The 25,742-nt window shown below is 41.6% G+C and overlaps 3 protein-coding genes across 6 annotated transcripts in view; 1 reads left to right on the forward strand and 2 right to left on the reverse strand.

Moving 5' to 3' along the window:
- Positions 1–25,742, forward strand: part of LOC124221410 (uncharacterized) — a 99,871-nt gene that overhangs the window by 12,522 nt on the left and 61,607 nt on the right. The gene's annotated exons all lie outside the window — the stretch shown is intronic.
- Positions 21,096–22,384, reverse strand: LOC124221414 (chymotrypsin-2-like). Its single transcript, XM_046631393.1, has 5 exons — positions 22,293–22,384; positions 22,018–22,174; positions 21,662–21,917; positions 21,413–21,553; positions 21,096–21,340 (listed from the first exon to the last, which is right to left on the reverse strand). Exons 1-5 carry the CDS (start codon positions 22,339–22,341, stop codon positions 21,200–21,202), a joined length of 744 nt encoding a protein of 247 aa, XP_046487349.1. The 5' UTR covers positions 22,342–22,384; the 3' UTR covers positions 21,096–21,199.
- LOC124221412 (chymotrypsin-2-like) lies at positions 23,407–24,634 on the reverse strand. Its single transcript, XM_046631390.1, has 5 exons — positions 24,548–24,634; positions 24,305–24,458; positions 23,983–24,232; positions 23,738–23,878; positions 23,407–23,643 (listed from the first exon to the last, which is right to left on the reverse strand). Exons 1-5 carry the CDS (start codon positions 24,615–24,617, stop codon positions 23,500–23,502), a joined length of 759 nt encoding a protein of 252 aa, XP_046487346.1. The 5' UTR covers positions 24,618–24,634; the 3' UTR covers positions 23,407–23,499.

Below are 25,742 nucleotides of genomic sequence, written 5' to 3' on the forward strand. Positions count from 1 at the left end.
GGTAAACGGTAAAAACGTTGTCAGTGTTTCCCTTCCGTTTCTATTCTCGGAGTGTAAAAGGGTGTTCGATTTCAGACCTTAATTGTTCCGCATTCGATGTAAAATCGAAGTTTAACGATTTAGTACATGTCTACATACACGGGAAAAGCATCGAGCATGAAATACGTGAATTATACGAGGAAAGTATGTCATCATTCGCACAATGTGACATTCTCACAGTACATTTCATTTCTGTGTTTTCGTTGTCACGTTCGAGTGTTCGCGCTGTGTTCAGTTTCGGCACGTACCATTTTCGTTTATTTTGTAAAAATCGAACGGTACGTACAGTAAATTTGGTCGTTGAAACGTTCGCGTTTTAACCGTAATAAAAATATCACTGGCGTGATCCTCGGCTCTTTCAGTGCCGCGCTTATATATATATAATCCATCCGCGCAAATTCAAGCCCCGGCATTTCCATTCCCCAAATCGACCGACCAGTGACTAATGAAAAAAGCTTCGAACCCCGTAAACAATAATCATCTCACATTTGCTGTGGAGCAATTGTTCACACCTAAAATTATTAATTGTATAACGTATTAACAGAGAATACTAGTTGAATAGTTGAACGTCTCTCAACTTTCGTATTACAAAAAACGTTTTTACGATGTTGACTTTTGAAAAGAAATTTCAATCACGTCTGCTGCTCACGATTTTCGTACGACACCTTAAAGAAAAGAAACGTTGATTTCGAAAACGGAGCCCGATGTCAGGACTAATTTCGGAAAACGTGTAAAAGGATCTGCACAGATTTTTTACGGTCTTTAATCAACCCCCGGCTCGGGTCGGTCGCAAGTAATTAGGTATGTATTTCTCATTAAGAATTGAGATCACAGCGAGTCTCGGATTGAGTGAATCCGTGATACGCGAGATGGTATGTCAGAGGGTTCACTAAGGAGACAGAAATCCGGGGATCGGGAATACACGCCGCAAGGCACAAGGCCCTGCAGAGCTTTGAAGAGGGATGAAAAGCATGCTCCCTTCCTCCGCCTCGTTCGCAAACCGCATCCCTGCTCCTGCAACATTAGCCACCCACCCCACTCCCCCTTCCTCCTCTCACGTGAAATTTTCTCTTAAATGCGAAACTCACCCGCGGCGCCATTTTATTCTCTCCCTTTTTTTAGGGATTATTCGCGACCCAGCGTTAAAGTTTGAAACGCTCGAAGGAAAGAGAAAAAATCGTTTCAATAACATCCAGTAATATTATTTGCGCGAGTGATAATGTGATAATTAAATATAAAAAAAGAAAAAAATAGTTTGATAATTTTGATCGTTCTAATAAGAAAACACTTTCTCAAGTTCTCGATATCTTAGCCTCCGTTATTCAAATATCTTGAATTTAACAGCAGGCGTGATCGTAATTAATTCGTTTTCACTCGCATCATTGACGCTGTAACAACTATAGGTACTGCAGTTGTTTTCTTAAAACGATTTTTGCTATTCGTTCACGTTCTGATTCGTGGCTCAAGTTCTCCCGGATCGATGTGGATGCGAGTCCTTTTCTTTGGCCGCAACCCCTGCCGGTGTAGAGTAGGTATTCCACCTCCTCTTCCTCCCGCTTTATCGTATTTCTTATTTATTTTTATACGCCCGAATACATGCACGCTCTCTACCTCATTCACCGCATGTCGCGACACGAGGCTTTTCCCACCACCCATGGATCGAGTCTCAGCTCCCTCGGATGCCTGTTGCATTCGGGTTTTCGCACCCCGCGCTGCTTCGCCCGTCGTCTAGCAACCCTCGGGCGACGCTGTTGCTCTTCGATTTCGGACACGGCGTGCCGTATGTGAAACGGGTCGCGATTAAAGGCAGGGGAAAATTTTACACGCCATTTGCTTCGGCTCTGCAGGGTTGAGAATCGAATTGTCGACGCCTGCAGTTTTGGTGCAGGTGTGATAAATAATTAGGGAAAGACGGCACGTTGAAAATGCCTTGTATCAGCGATTGGAAATCTAATTCGATAAAAGTTGGATACCGATACGCAAGTGAAATTTGACTTGGGATTATTTATATTTTTAAGAGCCATTTTCTGTCAATGAGATACTTGATTCTCTATGATTGCGTTTACTACATTTGTTCGATGAAAAAAGACCTCACAATCGCTTCGTTATATCGCGTCAACGTCGAGAATCGAATGAAAATGTGACGATGTCGACCATGTATCTAAAAATAACGATAACACCTAACTTTGACATTTTCTGACAGCGATGACAAAAAAATTTATCTTCATTTTGCATTTGTAACCATGTTTTTCGATTATCTTGGTTATGAAATAAAAATCGAAAACCGTATCGAATTTCAGGATGAAGAGAAGGCGTGCCAATTTTATTTTTTTTGCCGCGACCGTAAATACGAACGTAAAATGTTACAGACTCGAGTGGATCTATGTATCGTACGTAGATCGCGAGTTTGCGGTAGTGCCGAGTAACCCAAGGCTGCATCGTCGTTAAATCGCGAATCCCTTCTTGACCCTAGTCGTGATATTCGCGGTAAATACCAAAGGCACACTTGAGCTTGAAGAAAGCGCGATACGCGCATTGTTCCGGCAACACAATGCAGTCCGTGTATGCATTTCTCTATTTCCGGTACCTTGGCTGCAGCAGCTCGGTTACCCCGATCTCTATAAAACGTACATACGTACCTATACAGCTCTAATTTACGTGCCCGAGGGATTACGTTTGTTTTTCCTCACTCCTTATCCCGCTTTTCTTCTAACTCACCGTTTTATCTACGTATTGTTTACCTGATGTATTTTTTTTTTTTTCATTGCTCTTCACTCTCGTATTTTTAATCCAGACAAACGGTTATACCTGTATTACAGGTATGTTTGTGTCGCTTCGCATTGCATTGCATAACATACCTATAACGCGGATTTGGATTTCATCGCTGCACATAACCGACGCCGCGTGTTATACCCGTCGACGACAAGTCGTATTTATCCTAGGATTTTATTTATTCACACCTCGTTCGTTCTGCTGTGCGTCGTTGCAAAGCTATAGATTACGGTTGTACCGTATGCACGTCTTTTACAGGCATGTACAGACGTGGACATTAATTCGGAGACGGCTAGTTTTTCGGCCAAATCGCCCCAAATTCAGCGGCCGGTCGATACGGTCTGAATCTGCGTTACCAACGTAATAGACTCGGCGAAAAAACTAACCGTCTCCGAATTAATGTACCTACGGGAATTAGAGTGCCAATTTTTTCAACCTCAACCCTAATCGGTCACTCTGGCTGAATTTTACCCCAAACATTTTTCAAACTCCTCTTAGAGTCCCTTAGTCGTGGAAATGGGTCTTTTGGTGGAATTCTTCATGCGAAATAAAGGTATTTTTTGGCACATTCTTTAACTTTGCGCCGATGTTTTACAATATTTAAACAGTCAAGTTTGGTTAGGAAAATTTTCTGCGATCGTTAAACATTACCTAGTTATTTTTATTTTTTTTATTTTTTTTAGGTATTGGGAACTCATTTTTGAAGCAAAATATCACTTTTACGGTGAATTTCACCCAGTGTGACTGATTAGGGTTTATTCACACGCCTATATATAGGTAGAAATTGATGGAAATGGGTCTGCGGTTATTTTTCGGTTCATATTTATTCCTGAATGTTCAAAGTAACGCGGGATCTCCGCAGATTTTTAACATACCTTTTTTTTTTTGTCTCATTGTTTTTGGCAACTTCGTCATCCTGTTCTTCTCGAACCCCCCCCCATTCCGACCCCTCGTCCACCCTTTGCTTTTTTCGATCCTCAAAGGTATGATCGGGAACGAGTACCTGCCTCTGCTCGAGGAGTGTATAACGATCGTTGAAAATACCCGATCGATACTCGTCCTCCTCGTCGGCTTTTCACGGGGAAGACCATTGTATTCGGTAAGTTATACACTGCGGATAATGCTGAACGTCGAACCGTCACGCGCTTCTTTTATTCGCTCTAGATCTTTTTCTCCTCTCGCAGATCCGTCGATATTCTTTCTTTCTCTTTCTTCTCTCCTCCCTTGTGCAAAGTTTAATTAGGTATAATTAGCTTCACATTTCAGCCGGGATATTCGCGTTATTTTAATAAACCACCTTTGTTCCACCCCTCGAAGCGCGGAAGAGAAAGAGGAAAGAAAAAGGTAAAATAATTGTGTAAGGATTATATTAAACAGGGACTAAAATAAACTGATTATTTTTTTTTCATCCCATCCGTTTGGTAGTTGCAGTTTTTATCGGTATCCATAAATGAAGTTTGCAATATCTACGACTGGCTTGACGCCAAAACCTGATGCTAATTTAAAAACTGAAATTACGTATACCGAACGAAAATCCTTGCTGCAGACGAAGTCGTGTTGACGATAAAATATACATATCTCGTAGATGCGAGCGATTTTTATTTCCAATTTCTTCTGTTTTCTCTTTATACACGCCGGTGGAAGTTACTGATTTTATCACATTTGAAAATTTTCCGTACTGGTCTCTAAAATCGTTTTCGTCTAGCGATATTATTAAAGAAAGCCTTCTCACGATGGACGATATTGAATTATTCTCACTGATTTCAATAAACTTCGAACTTTGATTTGGTACAATAATTCAAGCCAAACTTTCGCCCATTCCTTTCAACGCAACTCACAAACCAGATACGCGAGAATCAATTTCGAATAGAATTGCGGTTTTCAGGAACATCTTATACTTTCTCTCTATCTGGCAGCGATATTTTTCGTCTTCAATAACGTAGCTCGGAAAGTGTGTCGCATGTGTGAGTGTCGTATATAAGGGAAGGTCTTCGAGAAACGGGGAGATAAACTTGTCGAGACCAGATTTTGCGGGTGAGTTTGGAAAAAGAGACACGAGCCGCAGGTTTGGTGTATACTATACCTGCACAGTTTATACCTTACGCATCTTTCTATAGCTCGTAAATTCACGCACTGGAGAATATATTCAATAAAATAAAAACGCTGCAGCGCGAAGGTTTCCGCTATTTTCCTTCCCTCCCTTTCGTCCGTTTTTATTCCCTTGTGCAGCGCTTCGAATCCCCGAACGAAAGGAGCCCTCAATCTACGTCTTGCCATGAATTATTTAAAATTTGTCAATTTTCCGAGGCGTACGTAAAAGTTACAGACGAAGGAATGCGCGAACTCCGCGCGTTACGCGTTATATATGAACATATAAATATATATGTGCGCCCGGGTCGAGGTTGACTATTTGCAATTTTTACGCAAATCCTTTGTCGATTTGAATACAGCGCGGGGCGCGAACTTTGTCAGAGGCGCGATTCCTCTTTTCTCTTTTCTTCATTCCCGAACGCCCGTTCTCGCAACTTTCTTTGTACACACCCGCGCCATTTCTTCACCAACAAGTGCAAAGTGGATCTCGAGGCTAGTTTTAGAGAAAAGAGACAGTTACTTCCCGCTGTAGTTTAACTTTCTCTCCTCGGGAAAAGTCTCCCAATTTATTCTATGTAATTCTAACCGGTGGCCTGGTACAGGAGCCGGAGAAAGATCGCGAGGTTCTTTGAATTCCCCCAAAGAAGGGATCTCCCGTTCTCAAAACTTTGGCAGCAGGTTGCTGCAATCGTGTCTGTGGAAATTCTCAGCAGGCTAGATTTACATACGATAGAAAATTGAATATTCTTTTCCGCAAGCTCCTAATTTTTCTCACTTTAAATTCTTAGCACACGCCCGCTTCCGTAATTACAGCCTCTTCCCTCGGGCGATTCTCGCTCGAGTTGAATAAGGAACATCTGGCTGCTCTTTCATCAAGATGGATGCATAATTGTATCTCGTTTCTATTCGCAAAGCCGCGTCACCGACGTTGAGAGACTCGATGCGATTTCTTTGCAAACAAGCGATAATATTATCTCACTCGCACCGAAGTTACGATAAAAAGATGCTGGATTTTTTATTTTTTTTTGTCTCTTGCACCAATTTCGTATAAGAAAACAGTGAAAGCAACTCTCAATACCATTTGTCAGGTTCGTTGAAATCGATACAGATGGCGCCGCGTTAGCGGCGTAACGACGTCACGCGGGTTCCGGCCAATGGCGAGCTAGGCGGGAGATTCGAACGTGGTGATTTCGCCAAACGAATAATTCTATCAAACGGTGCGATCATTCTGCCCTGATTAATTAGAGAGAAAGGGAAGAAGGAAGAAAACGCTGGTACGGTACTTCGCAAACTCAGTTTAGCTGCGGTATAATTTAATCTGTCTCATCTTGCGACTTAGAGACGTTGTATAGCGGCATGTTTACAGTCAGATATTGCGTTCGCGAACCTTCGGCAGGAGTTTCCGCGTATACATTTCAGCGCTAAACACACACAAGAAGCGGGTATATTATAATATTAATATTGCGTAGTATTTACGTATATAAGAAGTTACAAGACGGACTGTAATAACTAGTGGCATGATAAACGCCGCGTTTTTTACGGCTCACGAATCTCTGTTGCGAATCTCTGGCAGGTATATACTTGTTATACCTTTGCTTCAACATTTCTTGCCTGAATTTCGTTCGCCATTGCCCGACTACTCGTTTTCACGGTTTCACCTCTCTTCCGTACGCTTTTACGTTTGATCTTCCCCGGGTTCCTCCTGCCATCCGCCTTATTCCGTTTTGAAATTTTCATCAAACGTTCAGCCAGTTACAATATGGCGCCTCGGCTGCAGGAATTACCCGGAAAGTGAGGGGGGAGAGACTGGATGGTGATTATATAAAATAGACGCATGCCGACTGCCGGCAAATCCAATTACAAGATACGTACTTCTTCCGTTCGTCGTTGCCTGTATATAATACTCTCGGCTTTTGCAAATAATCAAATATGATCTACCTACTGGAAAGTACGGCCTGATCAAATATTCAGAATTCTGTAATTACGCGCCCATTTTGAAACGACTATGCAGGTATGATAAGTTTCGAAATCTCATCGACATTTTGTTTTCGCTTTTTTTTCAATCCTCGACGAAAAAAAATGAAATTTCTTTCGAACGAGAGTTTTCGTTCTTACTTACAAGTTTGGATCACAATACTGGAACCTCTGGTAATTTAAACTATTCAATTTTTCGGTCATTTTCATCGCCCAAATTACGTGATTATTTTCACAAATATGTAACGAAGAATAGACGAAAAAGAGAAAGGGCGAGAGAGAGAGAGAGAGAGAGAGAGAATAAAGAATCATGACGAAAGGATTGAAATCGAAGGTGAAAATGTGGAAAATCATGACAGTTGATGCCTTTAAACTTCGGGGGAATTCCGCAGGCGCTGAAAGCTTCGCTGAAGTTGCGTCCGGTCATCGTCATCCGGCTTACCGGGAAACGAGTCGTTCCCTCTCGCACGATTATGCGAATGCGATCGTTATGTACATTATACTCACTTTCGAGTTGATAATAAATTTTATTTTACGAGTGCGTTGCGCTCGGAGTTCTGCTGGGTTGGCTATTAATTGATGCTATACAAGTTCGAGGTCGAGAAACGAAGCTCACGCAGTGTCGGAGCCGGGTCGTAAAGTTATCAATTGTAAGATCGATGATCGAGGAAAATTTCATTCTTATAAAATGTCTTACGGTTTCAATATTTGATATGTGTGTACGTGTGTTTTTTGTTTGTTTTGACGCACAATTTATATATTGTTCGAACGTAAAATAATTATCGAAGAACGTGAACGTGTATAAGAATCGATGCGAACAGCAAGAACTATTGCTCAAATGACATCGAGGCTTTTACGAGCTTTTATAAACGATTTTTTCCAATCACGCCTTAGGTGATTTTAGTTTAATCGGCAAACACATTTTGCCCCTCCAACATGTTTTTGCCTCTTAAGAAAAATGCGCATCGTGGAATGTGGCTTAGATCGATTCAGGAATCGTTAAAAATAATTAATAAATTGAAATTATACGTGAATCCATATGTTTACGTATCTACTATTTTGTGAAAAAGAGCAAACGTGACAATATCCCGAAAGGTGACTAAAAATGACGAGAAAGCTAAGCGAGAAAGAAACGCATAAACCGATCGTGTGTAAATCAAGTTTCCGGGTTGTCGGGTGTTTGGCGAACTGCGATAATATCCGCGAAACGCCGGCCGAATTTTCAACTAACCGCGAATTTCGCTCTGGGGCGTCGTTCCTAAGTGATTACAGGAGGAGGGGGTTTGTATCTTTCGGGCCGGGGTGGCAGCTACCCTTTGCTTTACCTTATCGGCCCAGTCACGTACAGCTGGGAATCCCCTACCCGACGATTTCCCCCCTCCCTGGCACGCTTCAACCCTTTCAAGCTTTCCAACCGCCCGGCGCCGGGCGTCGCGACGTCACGTGTGCAATCCTACGCTAATTTCCTCTTCACTTATATCCACCAGTCGTCGTCGTCGTCTATAATTTACACCCTGTCCGATAAATTCTCGTCCTCTATTAACGCCAGGGCATCGTTTACATGCACCGTGAGCAACTGCAGTAACATGGAGTCTTCGCCCATGGTTTTTACCCTGAAAAAAAACTGCGCGTTAAGGAGCCCTTCGTTACATGGGATCTACGGTTGGTTCGAGAAAAGTTTTGAAACAAAAACGCCATGAAGGAAACGTTCAACAAGTGTCACCGAAGCTATAGCGCAGTCACATTTAAGTGAAAAACCTTCCTCGCGGTGCGGTAAAAAAATTGAAACACTGAATTTTGACCGTAAATATCTTGTTTAGCTGTATCATCAACATCGGAACAAACCACATTGATCTATCATTTTTAATATCAGCAAAAAATTCATACCGCAACGAACAAAAGCTCGTTTCATTCGTTAATGAGTTATTCACGGATCGTCTATGCTTGATTTTCGATAACAATAATGTATTTCTTACTGTATCGTAATTTTATCGTTTATAAATCGTAAACAATTTTCCACCCCAACGACGAGCTCTGGACAAAATCAGAATCAGGTGACATAATATCCAGATAATTCATACGTGAATCACATAATAAACTACTTCTCGTTAGACGCGAACAAATTATACAGATTTATCGGTGAAAATATATTACAGAACAATGTGATTTCTACGACGCCGTTAAAACACAAAGATTTTTTTGCAATTAAAACTCAGTGCTGTAGGATGGAATTTAGTGGATCACAGGGAGATTTTAAATCCGATTTAACTTGAACAGCTTCACTGCAGTTCGACATTTAAAACCTCTGCTTGATAACGGTTTTTCTTCTTTTCCCTTTTTGTCGTAAACCATTTTTTACCTGACCGTACCTCGCATATATCCTCAAAGCACCCGAGTCAAATGAAATTACTCAACGATTATGAAACGAAATAAATCAGAAACATTACTCACCGGTGTAAAAGTAAAACTGGAACGCTGACGAGGGTCGGTTATATAAGGTACACGAGTCGTTAGGAGGTAGTTACGCAGACTTTTTTGTACGTGTAAGTGCAAAATGATGTTCCCTTGGCCTCTCTTCTCTCCCCGGGAGTCTGTGCGAGATAAGAGCCGTGCACAATTTCCGGTTGAAGCGAGAAGTCTATCTCCTTCATCACGCCCTTCTTCATCCGGCAAAAATCGGGACGCCATCCCGTGAATATTGCAAACTGTCGAAAATTCCCGACGATGTGACCACATTTTTTTCACCCTTCCTCTTCTCGTATCGTCATTTCGTATCTTGCCTTCTTTTCTGAAGAAGAAGAAGAAGAAGAAGAAGAAGAAGAAGAAGAAGAACGACGAATCTCTTACGGCTGCACTCTCCGACACTCCAACGATTTTTATAAAGGTGTATAAAAAATCAGGGCCAACAAATTTTGCCTCTCAATTTACTCGCACGGTTTTTCACGAAATCTCTTCCGCTTTAAAATTCTTTGGCTATCGCGGCGCGACTTCTTCAGACAATTTACTTTCTATAAAACTTCGAGCTACACCTTATCTCGTGTTTTATATCACCGTGCCCACTTTTTACGCAAATCTAGTGAAACGCGTTGAATTACTTCCCACGGCTGTATAGATTGTACCATCCTCATGACCCGAGCAAAAACGGCTACACGTATACGCGTAGGTACAAAGGTTTAACCTTTTTGTATCATGGCCAGAGGGAAACGCACCCCCGGCCTTATATTATACCCAGATGTGAGAAATGGAGTAGCTGCGGCCAGTGTATTACGGTACCTATACATTCACACACAGACACACACACACACACGCGAACACCTGGGGAAAGTATAAATGAAATAAAGTGTGAGATCGAGGGTGAAAAAACGGCGGGTGTAGTTCTCTCCCTCTTTAATTCTTGTCGACACAGGCAATCCTGAAGCTCGGTAGTGCAGGATTATCGCGTGCAACCGAGCTCGATCCTCTTCGATTCGTCGAATGATTATACCTGCCCGTAGTTATAAAGGTACACACTTTTTTAACGAGGACATATTCAACCAGCTCGATTTACTCCGCGATCCTCTTCAAAGCCTTTCGAAATACCGTGACTTAAACTGGCGTCTTCCATTGTAGCTTCGGATCTCGGGGGGGTGCAGAACTCCTTGAGTTATAACCGCAGGAAGCTCCGGTATTATACTTATGTATACGTATATGTATATTACGTAGGTGTATGTACCTATATACTATGTCTAAATCCAGGTGGAAAGTCAATTGGCAAATACCCCCGAGTCGCGGCCTCGTCGCTCTACTTATACCTATAATATACCCCTTGAACCCTCCGACGTTCGAAGAAAAAAACCTCCCTCGGATGTTCCTTAGGATTTTCAGGGCGGCGAAGGCTTTATCCTTGTAAGAAAAGGCAAAGGCGGGCCTGCCGAATCACTCAGGCTTCGCCACCTCGCTCTCGGGTCACACTTTGTTAAATCCTCGTTCTTCTCTCTACCTAATCGCGAACGAATCACGAGCTCCCAGGTATAAAACGTATACTCACGCACGCACCAGGGCGTGTGTTCATCCCTCTTTCCGCGGTGTAGAAACAGAGAGAGAGAGAAAAAGAAATAAGATGAGAAAAAACACACTCCGTAACCACACACTCGGTCTCACGGTAAATTTTCATTCTCTCTCCGCCCGTCAGCCGGAGCAAAATTTCCTCGTCGTCTTACCTTCGGATGTTATTGTTATCTTTATTATTATCTTTATGTTAAAACCTATTTTAACTCGTGTTTTTTTATCATTATTTTATTTTTTTGGAACAGTTGCAATGCTCCCAGAATTAATTTCTTCCTCTGCGTAGGTATAATAATAACAATAATAACAAGAGAAACAATACAAGTAAGAAAGATTATAGCTCAAGGTTGAAAAATCAATTCGAACATTTCGGTCGGATATTGATAACGAAGCCTTTCTTCGATCCCATCCATATACGTACATATACATACATTTTTTTTTTTTTTTTAATATCTTTCTGAAAGCGGAGCTTCACTCTTTCTCTCTTTTTTTCTTTTTCAAATTCAGTCTCGTTTTGAAGAAATGATTATTATATCCGCGCATCCGTTGTACAAATCGCGATTTTATCCCGCGCATTTAATCTTGCGTGAAATTGTCCCCGATTTTGATATGAAAATTGAGACGAAATTTTGCTCATCATTTTTTTTTACGCATCACTGAAAAGAAACGATTTATTCTCCGTGATTTTGGCGAGGTAGAAAATAATGTTACACCCACATATTTGATCGCGTCGCAGCAGATCAACGGTATAATAATTGGTAAATATTTTTTGTAGTAATACCAATTCTGTAACCTTTCATCTTTAGACACCACTTATACATATTAGGTGCGTAAACTTTGACCCTTAAAACTTTGGAGGGTTGGATTTCAAGTTGCGTCTCATTGCTGGTGAAAATATACCTATACGCGTTCGTTGTATAAATTAATATAGGTATAACGATCTGATGCTGCGACGTTGATGAATTGGTATTTAATGGGAGTGAAGCAGGCTGTTGCAGGTTTGAGAAATTGTAAATTATAACGCGAAGTATCAAGTGCCTACGTAATTTTTAATGATCATCAGCCGAAAGCCTTGCGAAAATTTGAATTCATATTCATAATCCGTATATCCGTCTGATGAAATGCAAATTGCAAAGTCAAATCTGTCGTACCGTTTATTGGTTTTACCAACAACGTTCACTTCCGTTTTTTTACATACATCTTATATCATTGACACGGTTTCAAATGTTCTCGATTCTCTGGGGTGAGGATCAAAATACCGAAAGACGAAAAAGCCGAGCGGTCGAAAACCCGAAATATTTGTGATACGAATTTTAAAACAACGAACGATCAGCGTATCGAAATTGGGATTTTCGATAAATCAGCCAGTGGAATAACTGTTTTCGTGAAAGTTCATTTAACCGAACGCTCTCTTATCCGAAAAAGTATTTTCAGAACAGTCGGCATTCCGAATGACCAAAGCATGGAGTGTGGAGGTACAGAAAAGTGAAAATTCCAAAATTAAACATTGAGAGCGGCTGATACTTCCAACAGCCGCAAAACCGGAAAAATTAGCTGTCGCAATCTTTGCCATTCTCAAAAAACAAAAAAAAAAATGTCGGAAAAATTTATTTATACATTTTTGCAAGTCATCTTTTCATATTTATGGTTTTTCTGTGTGTTCAACCGTCGGTAGTTTGGCTTTCGGGATTTCGTGCCGTCGACTTTTTGATCTTTCGCATTTTTCTGCCCCACGCATTCTGTTTATATTATAACGCTCTGCTGCTCGCTGAAAGTGACGGAATTTGACAAGGTCGAGGTTACACGCTCGTTTGGTTCAGCCACAAATGACTAATGACTCGGGACTCTCCTCGATTTGTCAATACTGAGTGGTCGGTTAATTTCCGCATGTAAATTAATCATCATTTACTAACCGTTTTCGTGCTAAATAGCCGTTTTGCGTCGAGCTTTCACCTTCGAATCAAGTATTATACTTCTCAATATTCACATAATTCGCCTTTTTTGGGGGGGAATGAAAATCGGAGTGAAATGTCCGGCGACATTTTTTCACTCTCGTTATCAGCCAGGTTCGAAAAATCGTTATTCGAAGTTTGTGAAAAAAGTGTATAACGTTTTTTGAAGAAATATGAAATTTCCTCAACTCTTTTCTTTGTTAAATATTCGTATATTACAACCACTCAATTCCTCATCTTACACTCGCTCGTTATTTTTGCTCACATCGCGCTAATTGGCCAGGATCTGGACGGTGATAATTAGTTGCTGGAATTATTCAGTGACGACATCCGCATTGCAAAGAAGTTCGTTCGCGTTCTGCAAGGAGAAATAGAAGAAAAAGTGACGTGAAAAGTCAGTCAGTCAGTCGGTGAGCGAGTCTTCCGCAGTCGTCGACTAATACCTCGGGTTCGTTTGCTCAAAAGTTTGTCAGCACTTCTCGATCCGCTTTACAAAGGTACTTATAATACCCCTTGCCCACAACCAAGGACCCTCGCAGGAGCAATCGACCGAATTATACCGCTCCTGCGTGCCGTCGTCGTTGAACCTCAAAGAACTTGGAAATTCGAGTTCTCTCAAACGACGGAGAGACGGAGACGGCAAAGCCGAACGTCGAAGACCAACGGTTGGTTGGCTGCTGGACTCGATTCACGAACTTTCCGTCTAGTCGCGTAGCTGCTTTTCTCAGGCTGTTTTAGGGGTTCCTGTACAATTCTCGAGTCCCCTTGTTTTGCTGCAGAGTAAACGATGCGCGAATGTGAATTTTTTCCACCCCTTACTGTATTTTTGGGACGGGGCTGAAGTTCCGAATTTGAAAAGTTCCGAAAGCGCCTAATTCCGGATTATTTGGTGGCGAAACTTGAAGTAATGAAAATGAATTTTGAAGAAACTGCAAAGTTTCGAATGGTCGGCAAACTGACGGCTCAAAGTTTCGAAAAGTCAAGTTCCGACAGAGTATAATTGGAAATTTAATCACAGAGCGTAGTTTTACTAAACGAGTGGGGTTAAAAATGAGAAAAACCGAAAATCAGAATGACCAGGATTCCAAACGTAAAAATCTCGAAAATTCAAAACAAAGAAAGATCAAAGTGGCGAAATTTCAACAAGCCAGAAATTTTCAGAGCTCCAAATCTTCGATTATTCCGAATTGCGATGTTTCAGATTTTTGCACTTTCGGAACTTCGAGCGTCGGGTTTCGGACCATTAGAAAATTTCACGTTTCGTCAAAGTTAGATTTCTTTACTATAAGTTTCGCCACCAAAAAATCCGGAATTTGGATCTTTCAGAATTTTTCAAATTCGGAATTTTAACCCCGTCCTTTATTTTTGTGCATGACCTGCGCTTCCAGCGTTCGGCAAAACTGAACTGAACATTTTCCACACTTCGTGTATAAATAATCCGAGAAAGAGAGGTAAAGAACGGCAGCATAAACCATGCGGCGTTGTGCTTGTAGGTACTTGTCAGATCGAGGAAAACTGCCGGGATTTCGAGTTGTGAAACAGTTTCTCGAACCAAGTTTCTTTCCAAAGCAAGAGTTTCGCCTCGACGCGAGCGACGGGATTTGCGGCGTCGGCTCAGACGGTTGCTGCGTGCAACTAAGCAGAGGGAATATCTGTTTTTTTCTACTTCTTCTTCTTACTTCTCGTCCCGCTCGAGTGTTTGCCTTTCGCATATACATACCTACCGCGAAGACTCTTCTCGTCGGTGCAAAGAGAGCTTTCTGCCCCGCGGTTTCGAACCGTCATTTATCATTCGTCTTAACCTCGTCGAGGGTGCGGGGGCCAGTCGACAGCTGGGCCGTCAGAGTAAATAACCACTTGTCGCGAAGGAACGGATCGACTTTTTTTGTTTTTCAAAAATACTCCCCCGTCAGGACGAGCTTACGAGCTGAGTTTGTGCTTGAATTTCGAGGCGCTTTCAAGGAGTCGGTGGAGAGAGAAGCTTGTAAGCAGAAAATCCTCTCACTCAAGAAACATTGTATAGAAACATCAGCTGCTGTAGTATTTGTTTTCATACTTTCGCGGGGCATTTGGTGTTACAGAACTCAGCAGCCGTATCGTTCGTTCTGCCTTTGTTGAAATGCGATTCGCAGCCAGAGAATAATTTATTTATGAAAAAGTTGAAAAATTCACAGGCAATTCAGTGCTCCGTCTCGACTTTATATTTAATGCGGATTTTATAAGAGAGAAAATATATTCAACATTCCCGATAAAACGTTGAAATTTTTGGTGAAATTGTGTCGCGAATTCTGAACGTACAGCCTTCTAAAGCCCGCGTGTATAGCCGCGTATTTTTATTCCCTCATACGCGTTGTAGGGGATTTGGAGGGACGCGATGTTCTGGTTCTGAAACAAGATCGCATGGGGTAGGAAATACAAGGTGTTTTATAAACATGTCTATCCTTAGTTGAACCCGGCGGGTCTCCGGGTAACAATTCAGGATTGAGAGAAGAAACAAGTCGTCGTAACGTCTGCGGGATGACACTTTTGGATAAAATATATCTCTGTGTGGGGTAAAAACGAGGCACAGAACTCGATACGATCGGCGATTGAACGGCGACGTATATTATAGATATATATCATTTTATTTTTGAGCGGTTGATCGCTCAGACTTTTAGCGTACAAGTGATTTCGAATGATTTCAAATAATTTTAGGTCATCAGAGATGACTCCGATTACAAAATACTGCCTGTAATTTCCGACGTTTCGTATGATTGCATGAGATTAGAAATGATTTCACGTAAATTGAAGGGTTTCACGTTGAATTTAAGAATGTCCTCGTGATAACTCGTGTAAGCAAGGAATTTCACACGTGTTTACGTCCACAATATTTTATTTTCTATCAATTTTACATCTACTACGATGAGTGAAGTGACCAAAAGAAAAAAAAGGGATGCCATTACAGCGAAATGGTTAAAATATACGATGTTGCGATCCTTCTGCTTTCTAGTCCCTCTACATTATCATATGATTCCTTTTTCATTTCGAGATACGTCCAACTGATTTCAAACCAGGCTGTACAGCTGATTTGCAGAGTGAATATAGCCCCTCGGTTTGCTTAGGTATTACTTGTTAGCTCGACTCGCGGAGGACTCGAGGCGACGGCGTTTGGCAGTGATAGCTTTTTCGAAGGCAAGCTTTTACCCATTTCAGTCAGACCGACCCGGATAATCCCCCTCGTATGTTTTCGATTTCCGATTCCCGCCGACCGCAAGCTTCTTGCTTTATTCAGCGGGTCTCTCGATTCCCGCATTAGTTCCACCCTATAGTTCCCCCCCCCCCCCCCCCCCCCCCCCTTTTTTTCCTGGACCGCCGAACGAGGGTCGCGGAACGTCGCGAGGATATCGGGCGGTTCTTGAGAATCGGTGAAACTCGCCGCGGAATATGGGAAAAGCTAACGCTAAATCAACAAGTAAACCGATGGCTCACCCTGCATTCTTCCATTCTCTCTTTCTCCCTTGCGAACTCTCAAGACCTCATTTTTCCTCAATGCGGACAGGATATCCTTCCATTCCAGCTGTTTCTTACGTGACGACGTCTAACGCGAAAGCTCTGCAGTAGCAGGTGAGATGCCGAGTCGATTGTCGATTGCGCTGACAGGTAGAGAGATCAGCATTTTCAGTCTAGTCGTGCACAACCATTTTCGAAACTTAACTCTTACGCGTGGAATTCAAAATTGGGTAGGGATAAAAAAAAACGTTCAAATAGTTTCCGGCAGTGTTACTCGAGACTCAATGATTGCGACCGTGAATGATAAAGCATCCCTGCCATATGACAGAAATAAATTTGCGCAAATTTGAGAGAAGTTTATTAATTAAAACGTTGGGAATAATTGTCTACCTCAAAACATTAGAATCGGAAACAAAACACCGGGACTTAATTATTAATTACTAAATTAATTACAAAACCTTTTATACAATTGTTGATATCTGAGCTTGTGTTAATCAAATTTATTTGGATTCATTGCTACCGTATATAGAGTCGGAATTTCGTTTTATTCCTGTTCACTGTCATTGAGGCAAGCAACGTTGCTGAAGATTTTTCAAACGTTTTTTTCCTTTTTCCTAACTTTTGATTCAGACGGCCTGACCTATTAATCGTGCCTGATTTTTATCTCGTTTTCAAAGTCATAACCTATCGAATTTAAATATCTTTTCGAACTTGGCAAAAATCAATCTCGACTATTTCATTACAAATACCACGACAAACACGGGCACAAGCGTAGACATATACCTATAGGTATGTATCCAAAATCAGCTACAGAGATTTCGCGGTGAAAACTTATCATTGCGAGCGTAGATCTCTGAGGGTTTAATAGCCAAGGGACTAATAGAATTATCAGTTTAAAGGGAGTTCTCAAGGTGTGCGAAACGGGTGATAAGATCGCGTTTCGCGATGCGCTTTCACCGGGATATAACACAAAAGCAGAGAGGGTTGCGGGGCGCGAAGCTTACGCGAATGCAATGGGGAAAACAACTGACCGTTCGGAGGATATTCGAGTGAACTTTGACCTCTTTCGTGGTTCGAGGATAAAGTCGACGTACCTCCACGTACACCCACTTGTACATTATGACTGTCTGCATAGACCGTTATAGTCGGAAACAATTTTCCTTGGAGAGTGATCGTCACTCGATTAAATCGAGCCACTTAAATGGCTAAAATTAGCCCCCGGCTACGACGAGGTCGATGTCGTTCGGTGGGCGGGTGATTATTTGACATTCGGCACCAGGATCGATCTGCACGCGCGCGGCCCAAAACGAGAATCGATTTATCGAGGAACGAATTAGTTTCCTGATGCTGTTGTAACCGAATAACCCAGTCAGCCGTTCGCTAATTCGCTGATCGGCGAGGCGCAGCCGTCAACATCGCCTGTCATCCAATCTCACAATTTTTTCATTTTTTCATTTTTTTTTTTCAACTTTATTTCTTCGTGTCGATTTACTTTTCTCGATTCTCTATTACTCGCTTTTCTCTGATTCGTCCCCCTCTCTTCTGTTCTGCCCCGTTTTCTTTTTTCTTTTTTTTTTTTCTCTTTTCCGAATATACATCGTATCCTTTTTTTTTTTCTTACCATCAAAAAACAAACTTCGACCTGCTTCTTCACCGCTAATTCTTCTTTTCATTAAATGATACTCTTTTACAACCCGCTGGGTCAACCTTGATCGCATACACGACTCGTCGTTGTTATTCGTAGTTGAGGCTACATTTTTATCGATTTTAGTCACCGTCGACAATGTAGGACGATACGAAAATATCTCTATTTAGGTAAACATCAGTGCGTCGATGTGTTATTCAATGATGCGGAAATTCATTTTGGACGTAACTGGTCCACGGATATATAATGCACTGCGAATCACCTGAACCCAGCTACATGCGTCACGAATTTCCCGTAGATACATATATAATACACAAGAATAGACAGTTATAGATTATATATTTATTTACATTAGAGGGGAAAAAAAAAATTACTATACACAATGTAACGCGAGGAAGGGCGAGGGGATGGGGATGGGGGGGGGGGGGGGGGGGGGGTGCGAGAAGAGAGTATTCTAAAACTAAAAGCATTATTACCTACGTACAGTGCGAGGATCGTTGAAAAACCGAAACGAATAATAAATAATAGTGCGAAAATGGCTGGCTAAAAAAAAAAAGATAAAAAAGCAACGTAATTTCGAGATAAAAAGTTAACGGAAATAGACTTGCGGGCTACTTTTGAAGGTAATCTCGCCGTTACAGCAAACTCTGTAAAAGCTTTATGGTACGTCGTTCCGATCGCATACCTACCCTACTGTTCTGCGTATGCCGGCAGCTTATATCCGATCAAATGGAGTCGATGGCTATTTGCCAACTCTAATTTATCGCAGTAGAAATAATTAGAGATGATTTTTTCCTTTTTTTTTTTTTTTTTTTTTCACCTAGCGATCGCTGATAATGAGATTTCTGTTGTTTTTGCTCTTTCTCTGACAGACAGCAATCAATGTCTGAAATTTTATTTTCATATATTTCTTTCAGGTAAGATAAATCTCTGGTTTGTTTCCGTTCTCTTTGATTAGCCAAAGGAATTTCAGTCCGCGAACTGTTTCGATTTCGGTATTGCAAGGGTGTAAATGCGTTATGTGCGATACGAATTAAGGTGTGTGTATGCGTACCTTGACGCTTTGAATTTTTACATAAATTTTTCAGCTCTTAGAAAGCACGAAGAGATTTTGCTCTTCGCCGTTCGATTTATCAAAGGATCTTGAATATACGACAGGAAATTTGAGACAATCAGTCACGAGCGAATAGACGCGCTCTTTCTATGGACCTTATATTTTCCATCTCGAGTTTATCAGTCATCGCTTGAATATGGAGATGTCGCTCTCTCGTATAAATAACGAGTCATCGGAGAACCGGGAAAAAGTGATTTTCTTAACGGATGTTTCTTATCTAAATGGATGATTTTTTTATTTTTTATTTTTCACTACATGATCGTTGAATCGAATACAACTTGTGTTTTTTTCTTCATCTTCTTCCTCTGCGAAAACTTGTCCGGTTTTTTTTTTTCTCTTATCTTAAGAGAGGTATAATTTATGAAACCGACAGGTTTCCTTTCGATTTTCTCTTTCTATCGCTTATTTGATATAGTATATTTTTGATCGCTCGAGTGATTGGGGGAAAAAGTGATTTAGTTCGGAATTAAGTCCCTTTCTCTGCATTGGTGATCGATTAAAAAAGTTCTAACGAACCTGCAATCAAATATATTTCAAATTATCGTACATCATCGGATGACGGGTAAAGTTTACCACAAGCCCGAGCACTTTTATTGAAGTTTTTCATTACGATGTTCAATTAAACGGTATTAATACACGACGATACTAAATGAAAACTTGCGTAGCGTCTATTTCTGGTCTGTCGACATCGATCGGTTGACACAATGTATATACAACGTATTTAATTTGCTTGCTCAAAGATTACCAGTAATGCAAAGATAAGTCAAGACGTGCTTAATTATGTTATTGAGGATTAACTGATCGACGCGCGTAATCGTGGAAATGATCGATTTCGCAGTGGATAATTCGAGTTTGTCATCTGCGCGATATCTAGCAAGAATTTGTCATAGCCACAGACTTATTTTGGCCTCTTGAGAGGTTACGTTTGATACGCGATTACAGAAAATTAATTCTTGTGTTAGTCTATTAAAAACTACACAACCGTCACCGGCTGAACACATATATTGATAATGCTCGAGTAGATCTCTTGACAAACTCGAATTGATAATTTCTATCGTTCGATCAATGTTTTCTCTCGATGTTCTTTCCCAATAACTTACGAAAGACAAGATGGTGGTAAATAACTTCCTTGCAAATCCGTGCTGGACTCTTTCCCACATTCTACCAATATTCGATTTCCAAGTTCATGTGCACCACCATAAAACGTTGTCACAGTTCCGTAATTGCTGTTGCGATAAACTCGAGCTGTTCTTTTGAGCAATTCGCTGCTTAAACCCAGGCAGCGACTATTCGAATCTGAAATTTTTTTTTGAGAATCAGTAAGGAAAAAAAAACATAGCATTTTATATTGATACATGTTTTTGAAACAGCCGTGAGCATTTAAAAATAAAATTGTGCGAACTATTATGAAATTTTGAAATATTTTTAGTGTTGGACGGGTTGAGACAAAAATCAAGCAAAATTTCGAAAGACTGCTTTCAGTAGGGACAAAAAAAAAAAATAAAAAGTTTTCAAAAAAATCAAAAATGGCCGGGTTCCCGGGTTGGTCGGTTTCGTACGGAGTGCCCCATATATACATATAACTCTTCTCCATTCAACTGCGGTTAGATAAATGCCTGGGTTACGAACCAGGCGGCGGGTGAATAACGACGGATTTAAACAAATGGCCAAGTGAAAAAGGTCGAATTCCTGGTCAGCTTTTGATTGCTTCCCGGCCCATGCCCTTGATCGACGCGATTACTGCGAGCTGCCGCAGTATATTACTCGATGGGAAATGTTTGTTCTGTAAGTGAAACTCTGGAGGTGTAACGGGAGACCGAAGCTTGTAGGAGAGGTCTGAGGGACCGAAAGAGGATTGCCGAATGTAGGAAGAATCGCGGTGAAACGGAGGATAGTTTTATAAACCTATCGACCACTTCGGCTTCGCCATTTCTCATCAAATCGCAGTCGAATATAGTAAAAACAACACAGAACGTTGGATAAGTCGTATGGGTTACGGATTTATTTGTTTAAACCAGAAAATTGCACTTTGGTGTAACTCCAAGCGAACACCGTCACTTTTTCTGGGTCGGCACCGCGTCAGTTCACGTTTTCGTTTATCCAGTCGATGAAGCTCCAGACGCGGGCAAATACGTCCGGTTCACCAACCGCGCATGGTGTTCCCCATGAAACGATTCCAACCTGGACTCCGTCGGCGACTAGCGGACCGCCCGAATCCCCCTGTCAGGAGAAGTTGTCTCGATTTTTAAGCGGTCCGAGGTAGAGCAGAAGAGAAAGTGAAAATATACTCACGTGACAGGCGCCCTCTCCGGCTACCGTAAGCGTGCAGATGTTGCTTTCCGAGGTTCTCCAGTCTCTGGCCAAACACGCTTCCTGGTCGATTATGTTCAGGGTGATGTGCTGGAGGCGTCTGGGACTGCTGCCGCTTGGAAACTGCAAGAGGAATATTCGGCGTGACTTGGGATTGACGATTCTCCTTATTCAATATCTTATCTTACGGTTCAAAGACTGTCAACTTCGAGATATCTGTTGCAGACTTACGGCGATGCTTCCCCAACCGGTCAGCACTGCGGGATAGTTGACCTTGGTGAAATCTTCTGTGGGCAAAGCGATTGGCTGGACTTTTTCGGTAAAAGTGATGCTACTGGTGAGTCGGATCAAGGCAACGTCGCTGCGGAAATCTGATGCGGAATAGTCAGGGTTGATCAGAACTCTTCTTGCGATGTAGATGGAACCACCAGAGCGGCGGTCGTTGGTGCCAACGCGGACTCGAACCATGCCTGGCCATAGCTGGTAACTTTTCGGCAACAGAATAACGAAATTGAATAGTTGCCGATCCTGTTTGGACCCCGAAGCGTTTGGCTCGGCGATCAATCGTTGTGTTTTGATTCACCTACCTCATAACGCAGTGGGCGGCGGTGAGGATCCATCGTGCGTTGATTATTGAACCTCCGCAGAAGTGTCCACTGAGGAGAGTCTGCAGAGAGACTTGGTAAGGATAAGCTCCGTCGGGGGCGTCTGTTCCGCCGACGATACGCTCGCCAACACTACCGCCTGGAATTCGATTGTTGATGTTATCGCCAAGGCGTCGAGGCCAAGTATTTTAAAGTAAATATTATACACCGTCTGCGAGAAGCGTTTGATTAAAAGTATACAAAGGTTCTTTTCCTACCGTAAGCGGAAGCGGCCACAGCCAAGAGCAGGACTAGGGAACGGTACATCGTGTCCAGTGTAGTAAAGACTGATGCAAATTTCGGCTTTTAAACTTTGCTTCATTAGCGCTTATTGATCAGATAAATCCTGATTGATAACAGATTTAATACAAATGCGGACCGCGTGGCGTAAGTTGAACACTTTATCTACTTTTCAAGTTATGCCTGTCTGACAAATGTCTGTAAATATGATTGACTCTCTTCGTATCGCGTGCATGATTAATTAATCTTTCGAAATATGTCGACTGATAGTTATCGATCATCTCCGGAGATCTTTCGATCCATGGAAATGTTTCTGGTTACAGCTGGATTCATTGGTGGACTCTTTGTTTCTATGTCGTTTACGGTTGAATTGTATACATATGATATTTTATCACGTAAAATTTTGATGATTCAAAGTTAGAAGGCAAGTGAAAGAACAGATGAAAGGAATATTTTAAATACTCTTCAAACTCTAGGCGATGACATAAGCCGCGTTTGTTATCCGTGAATGATGCAAAGTGAATTGCTCAGCGAGTGCTTAATCATCCTCCGCCCTAAACAATAACGTAGGCATCCCCTTTTGCGGAGATAAATGATCGATACCTCATCTTCATTAGCCATCCTCTTCATTTTCTCGAATTTTCATCGTGGTTATTTCCAGGTGATCGAATCAATGACGAATAGTTAAAGCCGGAGTCTGTTGTTCACTGGGGCATGGAAAGTGGAGTAACTCTAAGTGATGGAATATTTTACGATAAATGAGTAAGAAAGGTCAAGTCCCCGAGTGTATTTGGGTTATGTTGATCGATCCGAACAAATGTATTGTGCACGAAGCCTGCAATACGTCAGAAGAATCCAGTGTGTGGTCTGTTAGTGAAACTTTGATCGTGATAGATGGAAACGTAGACTATTCAAGGTATAAGAGGGTGCTCGACTTCAATTTGAACCAAGCAAATAACGGTATTACGATGGAAAATTCTTTCGCCGTACGGTTGCCGATGACACCGGAAGTTGTAAAAGCTTTCCACTTGAAGAAAGCGAGCTTGTTAATTGTTGAGATGTCGGGATGAAATGAATTCACGATTGGGTTAATTATTTTGAAGATTTCTTTAATGCAACGTGACAGTTAGCTAGCAGCTCTTGGTGCTTTTACACCACTCGGTATTTGGATTCCCCCAAGTTTTATTAGTTTATGGTTTCGTTGATCCAATCCACGAAGCTCCAGACGCGAGTATGGACGTCAGGTTGACCAATGGCGCAAAGAGGACTTCCCCAGGAAACGATGCCGATTTGAACGCCTTCGGCGACGAGAGGGTTGCCGGAGTCTCCCTGTAAATTTTTGCTCTAGTTTAGACACCCAGCGGAGGAAAAGAAGACTTACTAAAAATTGAAAGCAAATCTGTAACGCTAAAGATTAACATACGTAGCAAGCGCCTTGTCCAGTCCGTGTGGACGTGCATATGTTGGAATTCGTTATCTTGATGCTTCTACTCAAACACTCTGCCTGGTCCATGATTGGCAGGAAAGCGTATTGGAGCTCGTTCTTCGCTACTGGCGGAATCAGCTGAAAATTGTTACCGATTTACATCAGAAAGATCTCACGAATTTTCAACTCAATTGTCATTCTTCTGTTAGACCGGCCGTCGAGATTGACACAACTTGACTTACTCTAACGCTTCCCCATCCGCTCAACTCAGCCCAGTAACCGACCTCGTTGAAATCTTCGGTGGGCAGAGCGATCGGCTGAACTTTATCTCCGAAAACTATGTCTCGGCTGACTTCGATTAATGCGATATCGTTACGGTCGAGTACAGAGTTCCAGTTGGGATTGATTACGGTTCTAATGGCCTGGTAGAATTCACCGCCAGAGTCAAGTCTGTTCGTACCAGCGACCACGGTGATCTGGGATGGCTGGATCCTGAAGGAATGTAACGGAAATACCGGTGATACAAGTTCAATGTCAATTCACAGAGACAGTTTAGGTACTTACCCGGATAAGCAGTGGGCAGCGGTCATTATCCACCGATTGCTGACGATCGAACCTCCGCAGAAGTGTCTGTTGTAACTTCTGAGCGAAACGGTGTAAGGATATTCTCCTTCATCCGCTGGAAGTCCGGCGATGATACGATCGGTCAGACCGGCGCCTGAGAATTGGCGAATGGAATTTGTATTCAGGAAAAGCTTTTGCGCATGTGATACTTAACGCTGAAAGGTTTTGAATCAATTCTCTTACCGTGTGCGGAGGCTGCGAGGGCCAATACCAAAACGACGAAACGAAACATGGCGTTGCGAATTAACAGCATTTGATTCGGACTGCCACTTTTATAGTATAATTTTTAAAGGGCAATCTGATAGCAATTTATCGTTGATGGAGGTAGATGAAGTCAAGGGGACTAAAATCGTGTATTTTATCACGTTCCTGCTTTATCTCTCACGTACTGTTACGTGGATCGATTAACGCATCTCTTCCTATCTAATTTCGTTTAGTCATTCAAGTGGGATCGATTGGGATTTAATTGGACTTTGGAAAGACATCTCGGACTTTTGCTAAGCATATCGCTGCAGAAATGAAAGCGCGAATGTAACCAATTTTAGCCGTAATAGGTTTATACACGTGTTTTTGTTCAGTGTTGAGAAATATCTAAATAAAAGTATCCGAGATTTAGTTTTTCCATATCTTTTCCGCACCATGTATCATCAGATACGTGTGTAGATACCTGAAGTTAGGTCGATTATCGCCTTTAAGGTATAATTACGGATCGAAAAGTTCCAAATGTCGATCCACTCTCTCTATTTTTAGATTGTTACAAATCTAAAATAAATTGAACATGATTTATTGATACTTACATAATTATTTAAAACGACTGATATCATATTTAAGAATGAGAAAAGTAATATTTTATATGCGAAATTTGAACAATACGTTTTGAAGTTGCAACTTGAAGTTGAAACTTTTGAACCCATTTACCTTACATCAAAATTGGCCTTTCACATCAAATCTTGTTTCGTTAATTGCGGAATAAATATTCGAGTAACGGTCACGTTTACCAGTTCGAGTCTCTCATCTCATTCGTCTCTCTTAGAACCCATATTTGGGGAGGAGCGAAATGAGTTAACTCGGAAGTTCCCTTAAGTAAATGAAAATTCACTCAAGGGGAGCAACAGCCTTTGCAATTCTTCATTACTAGGGTAATTCTGAACGTCCCGGCATGGTGGAGGCTTCAATGTAATTATAAAAGTAATGAATTATTTAAACGTGCCTCCAATATCACGTTTATTCTGTATATTTTCATCCCTAAATGACAATTTTGCAGGTCATTGTGAACACAGCTGTGCCACGGCGTTTATATCTACGGCGTTGTTCTATCATTAACTAATTCTTTGAACTATTATTCATGCCCACTTGTACAGCATGACTTAAGAGCATA

The sequence above is a fragment of the Neodiprion pinetum genome, chromosome 6 (genome assembly GCF_021155775.2).
Source record: "Neodiprion pinetum isolate iyNeoPine1 chromosome 6, iyNeoPine1.2, whole genome shotgun sequence".
Classification (NCBI taxonomy): Eukaryota; Metazoa; Arthropoda; class Insecta; order Hymenoptera; family Diprionidae; genus Neodiprion; species Neodiprion pinetum.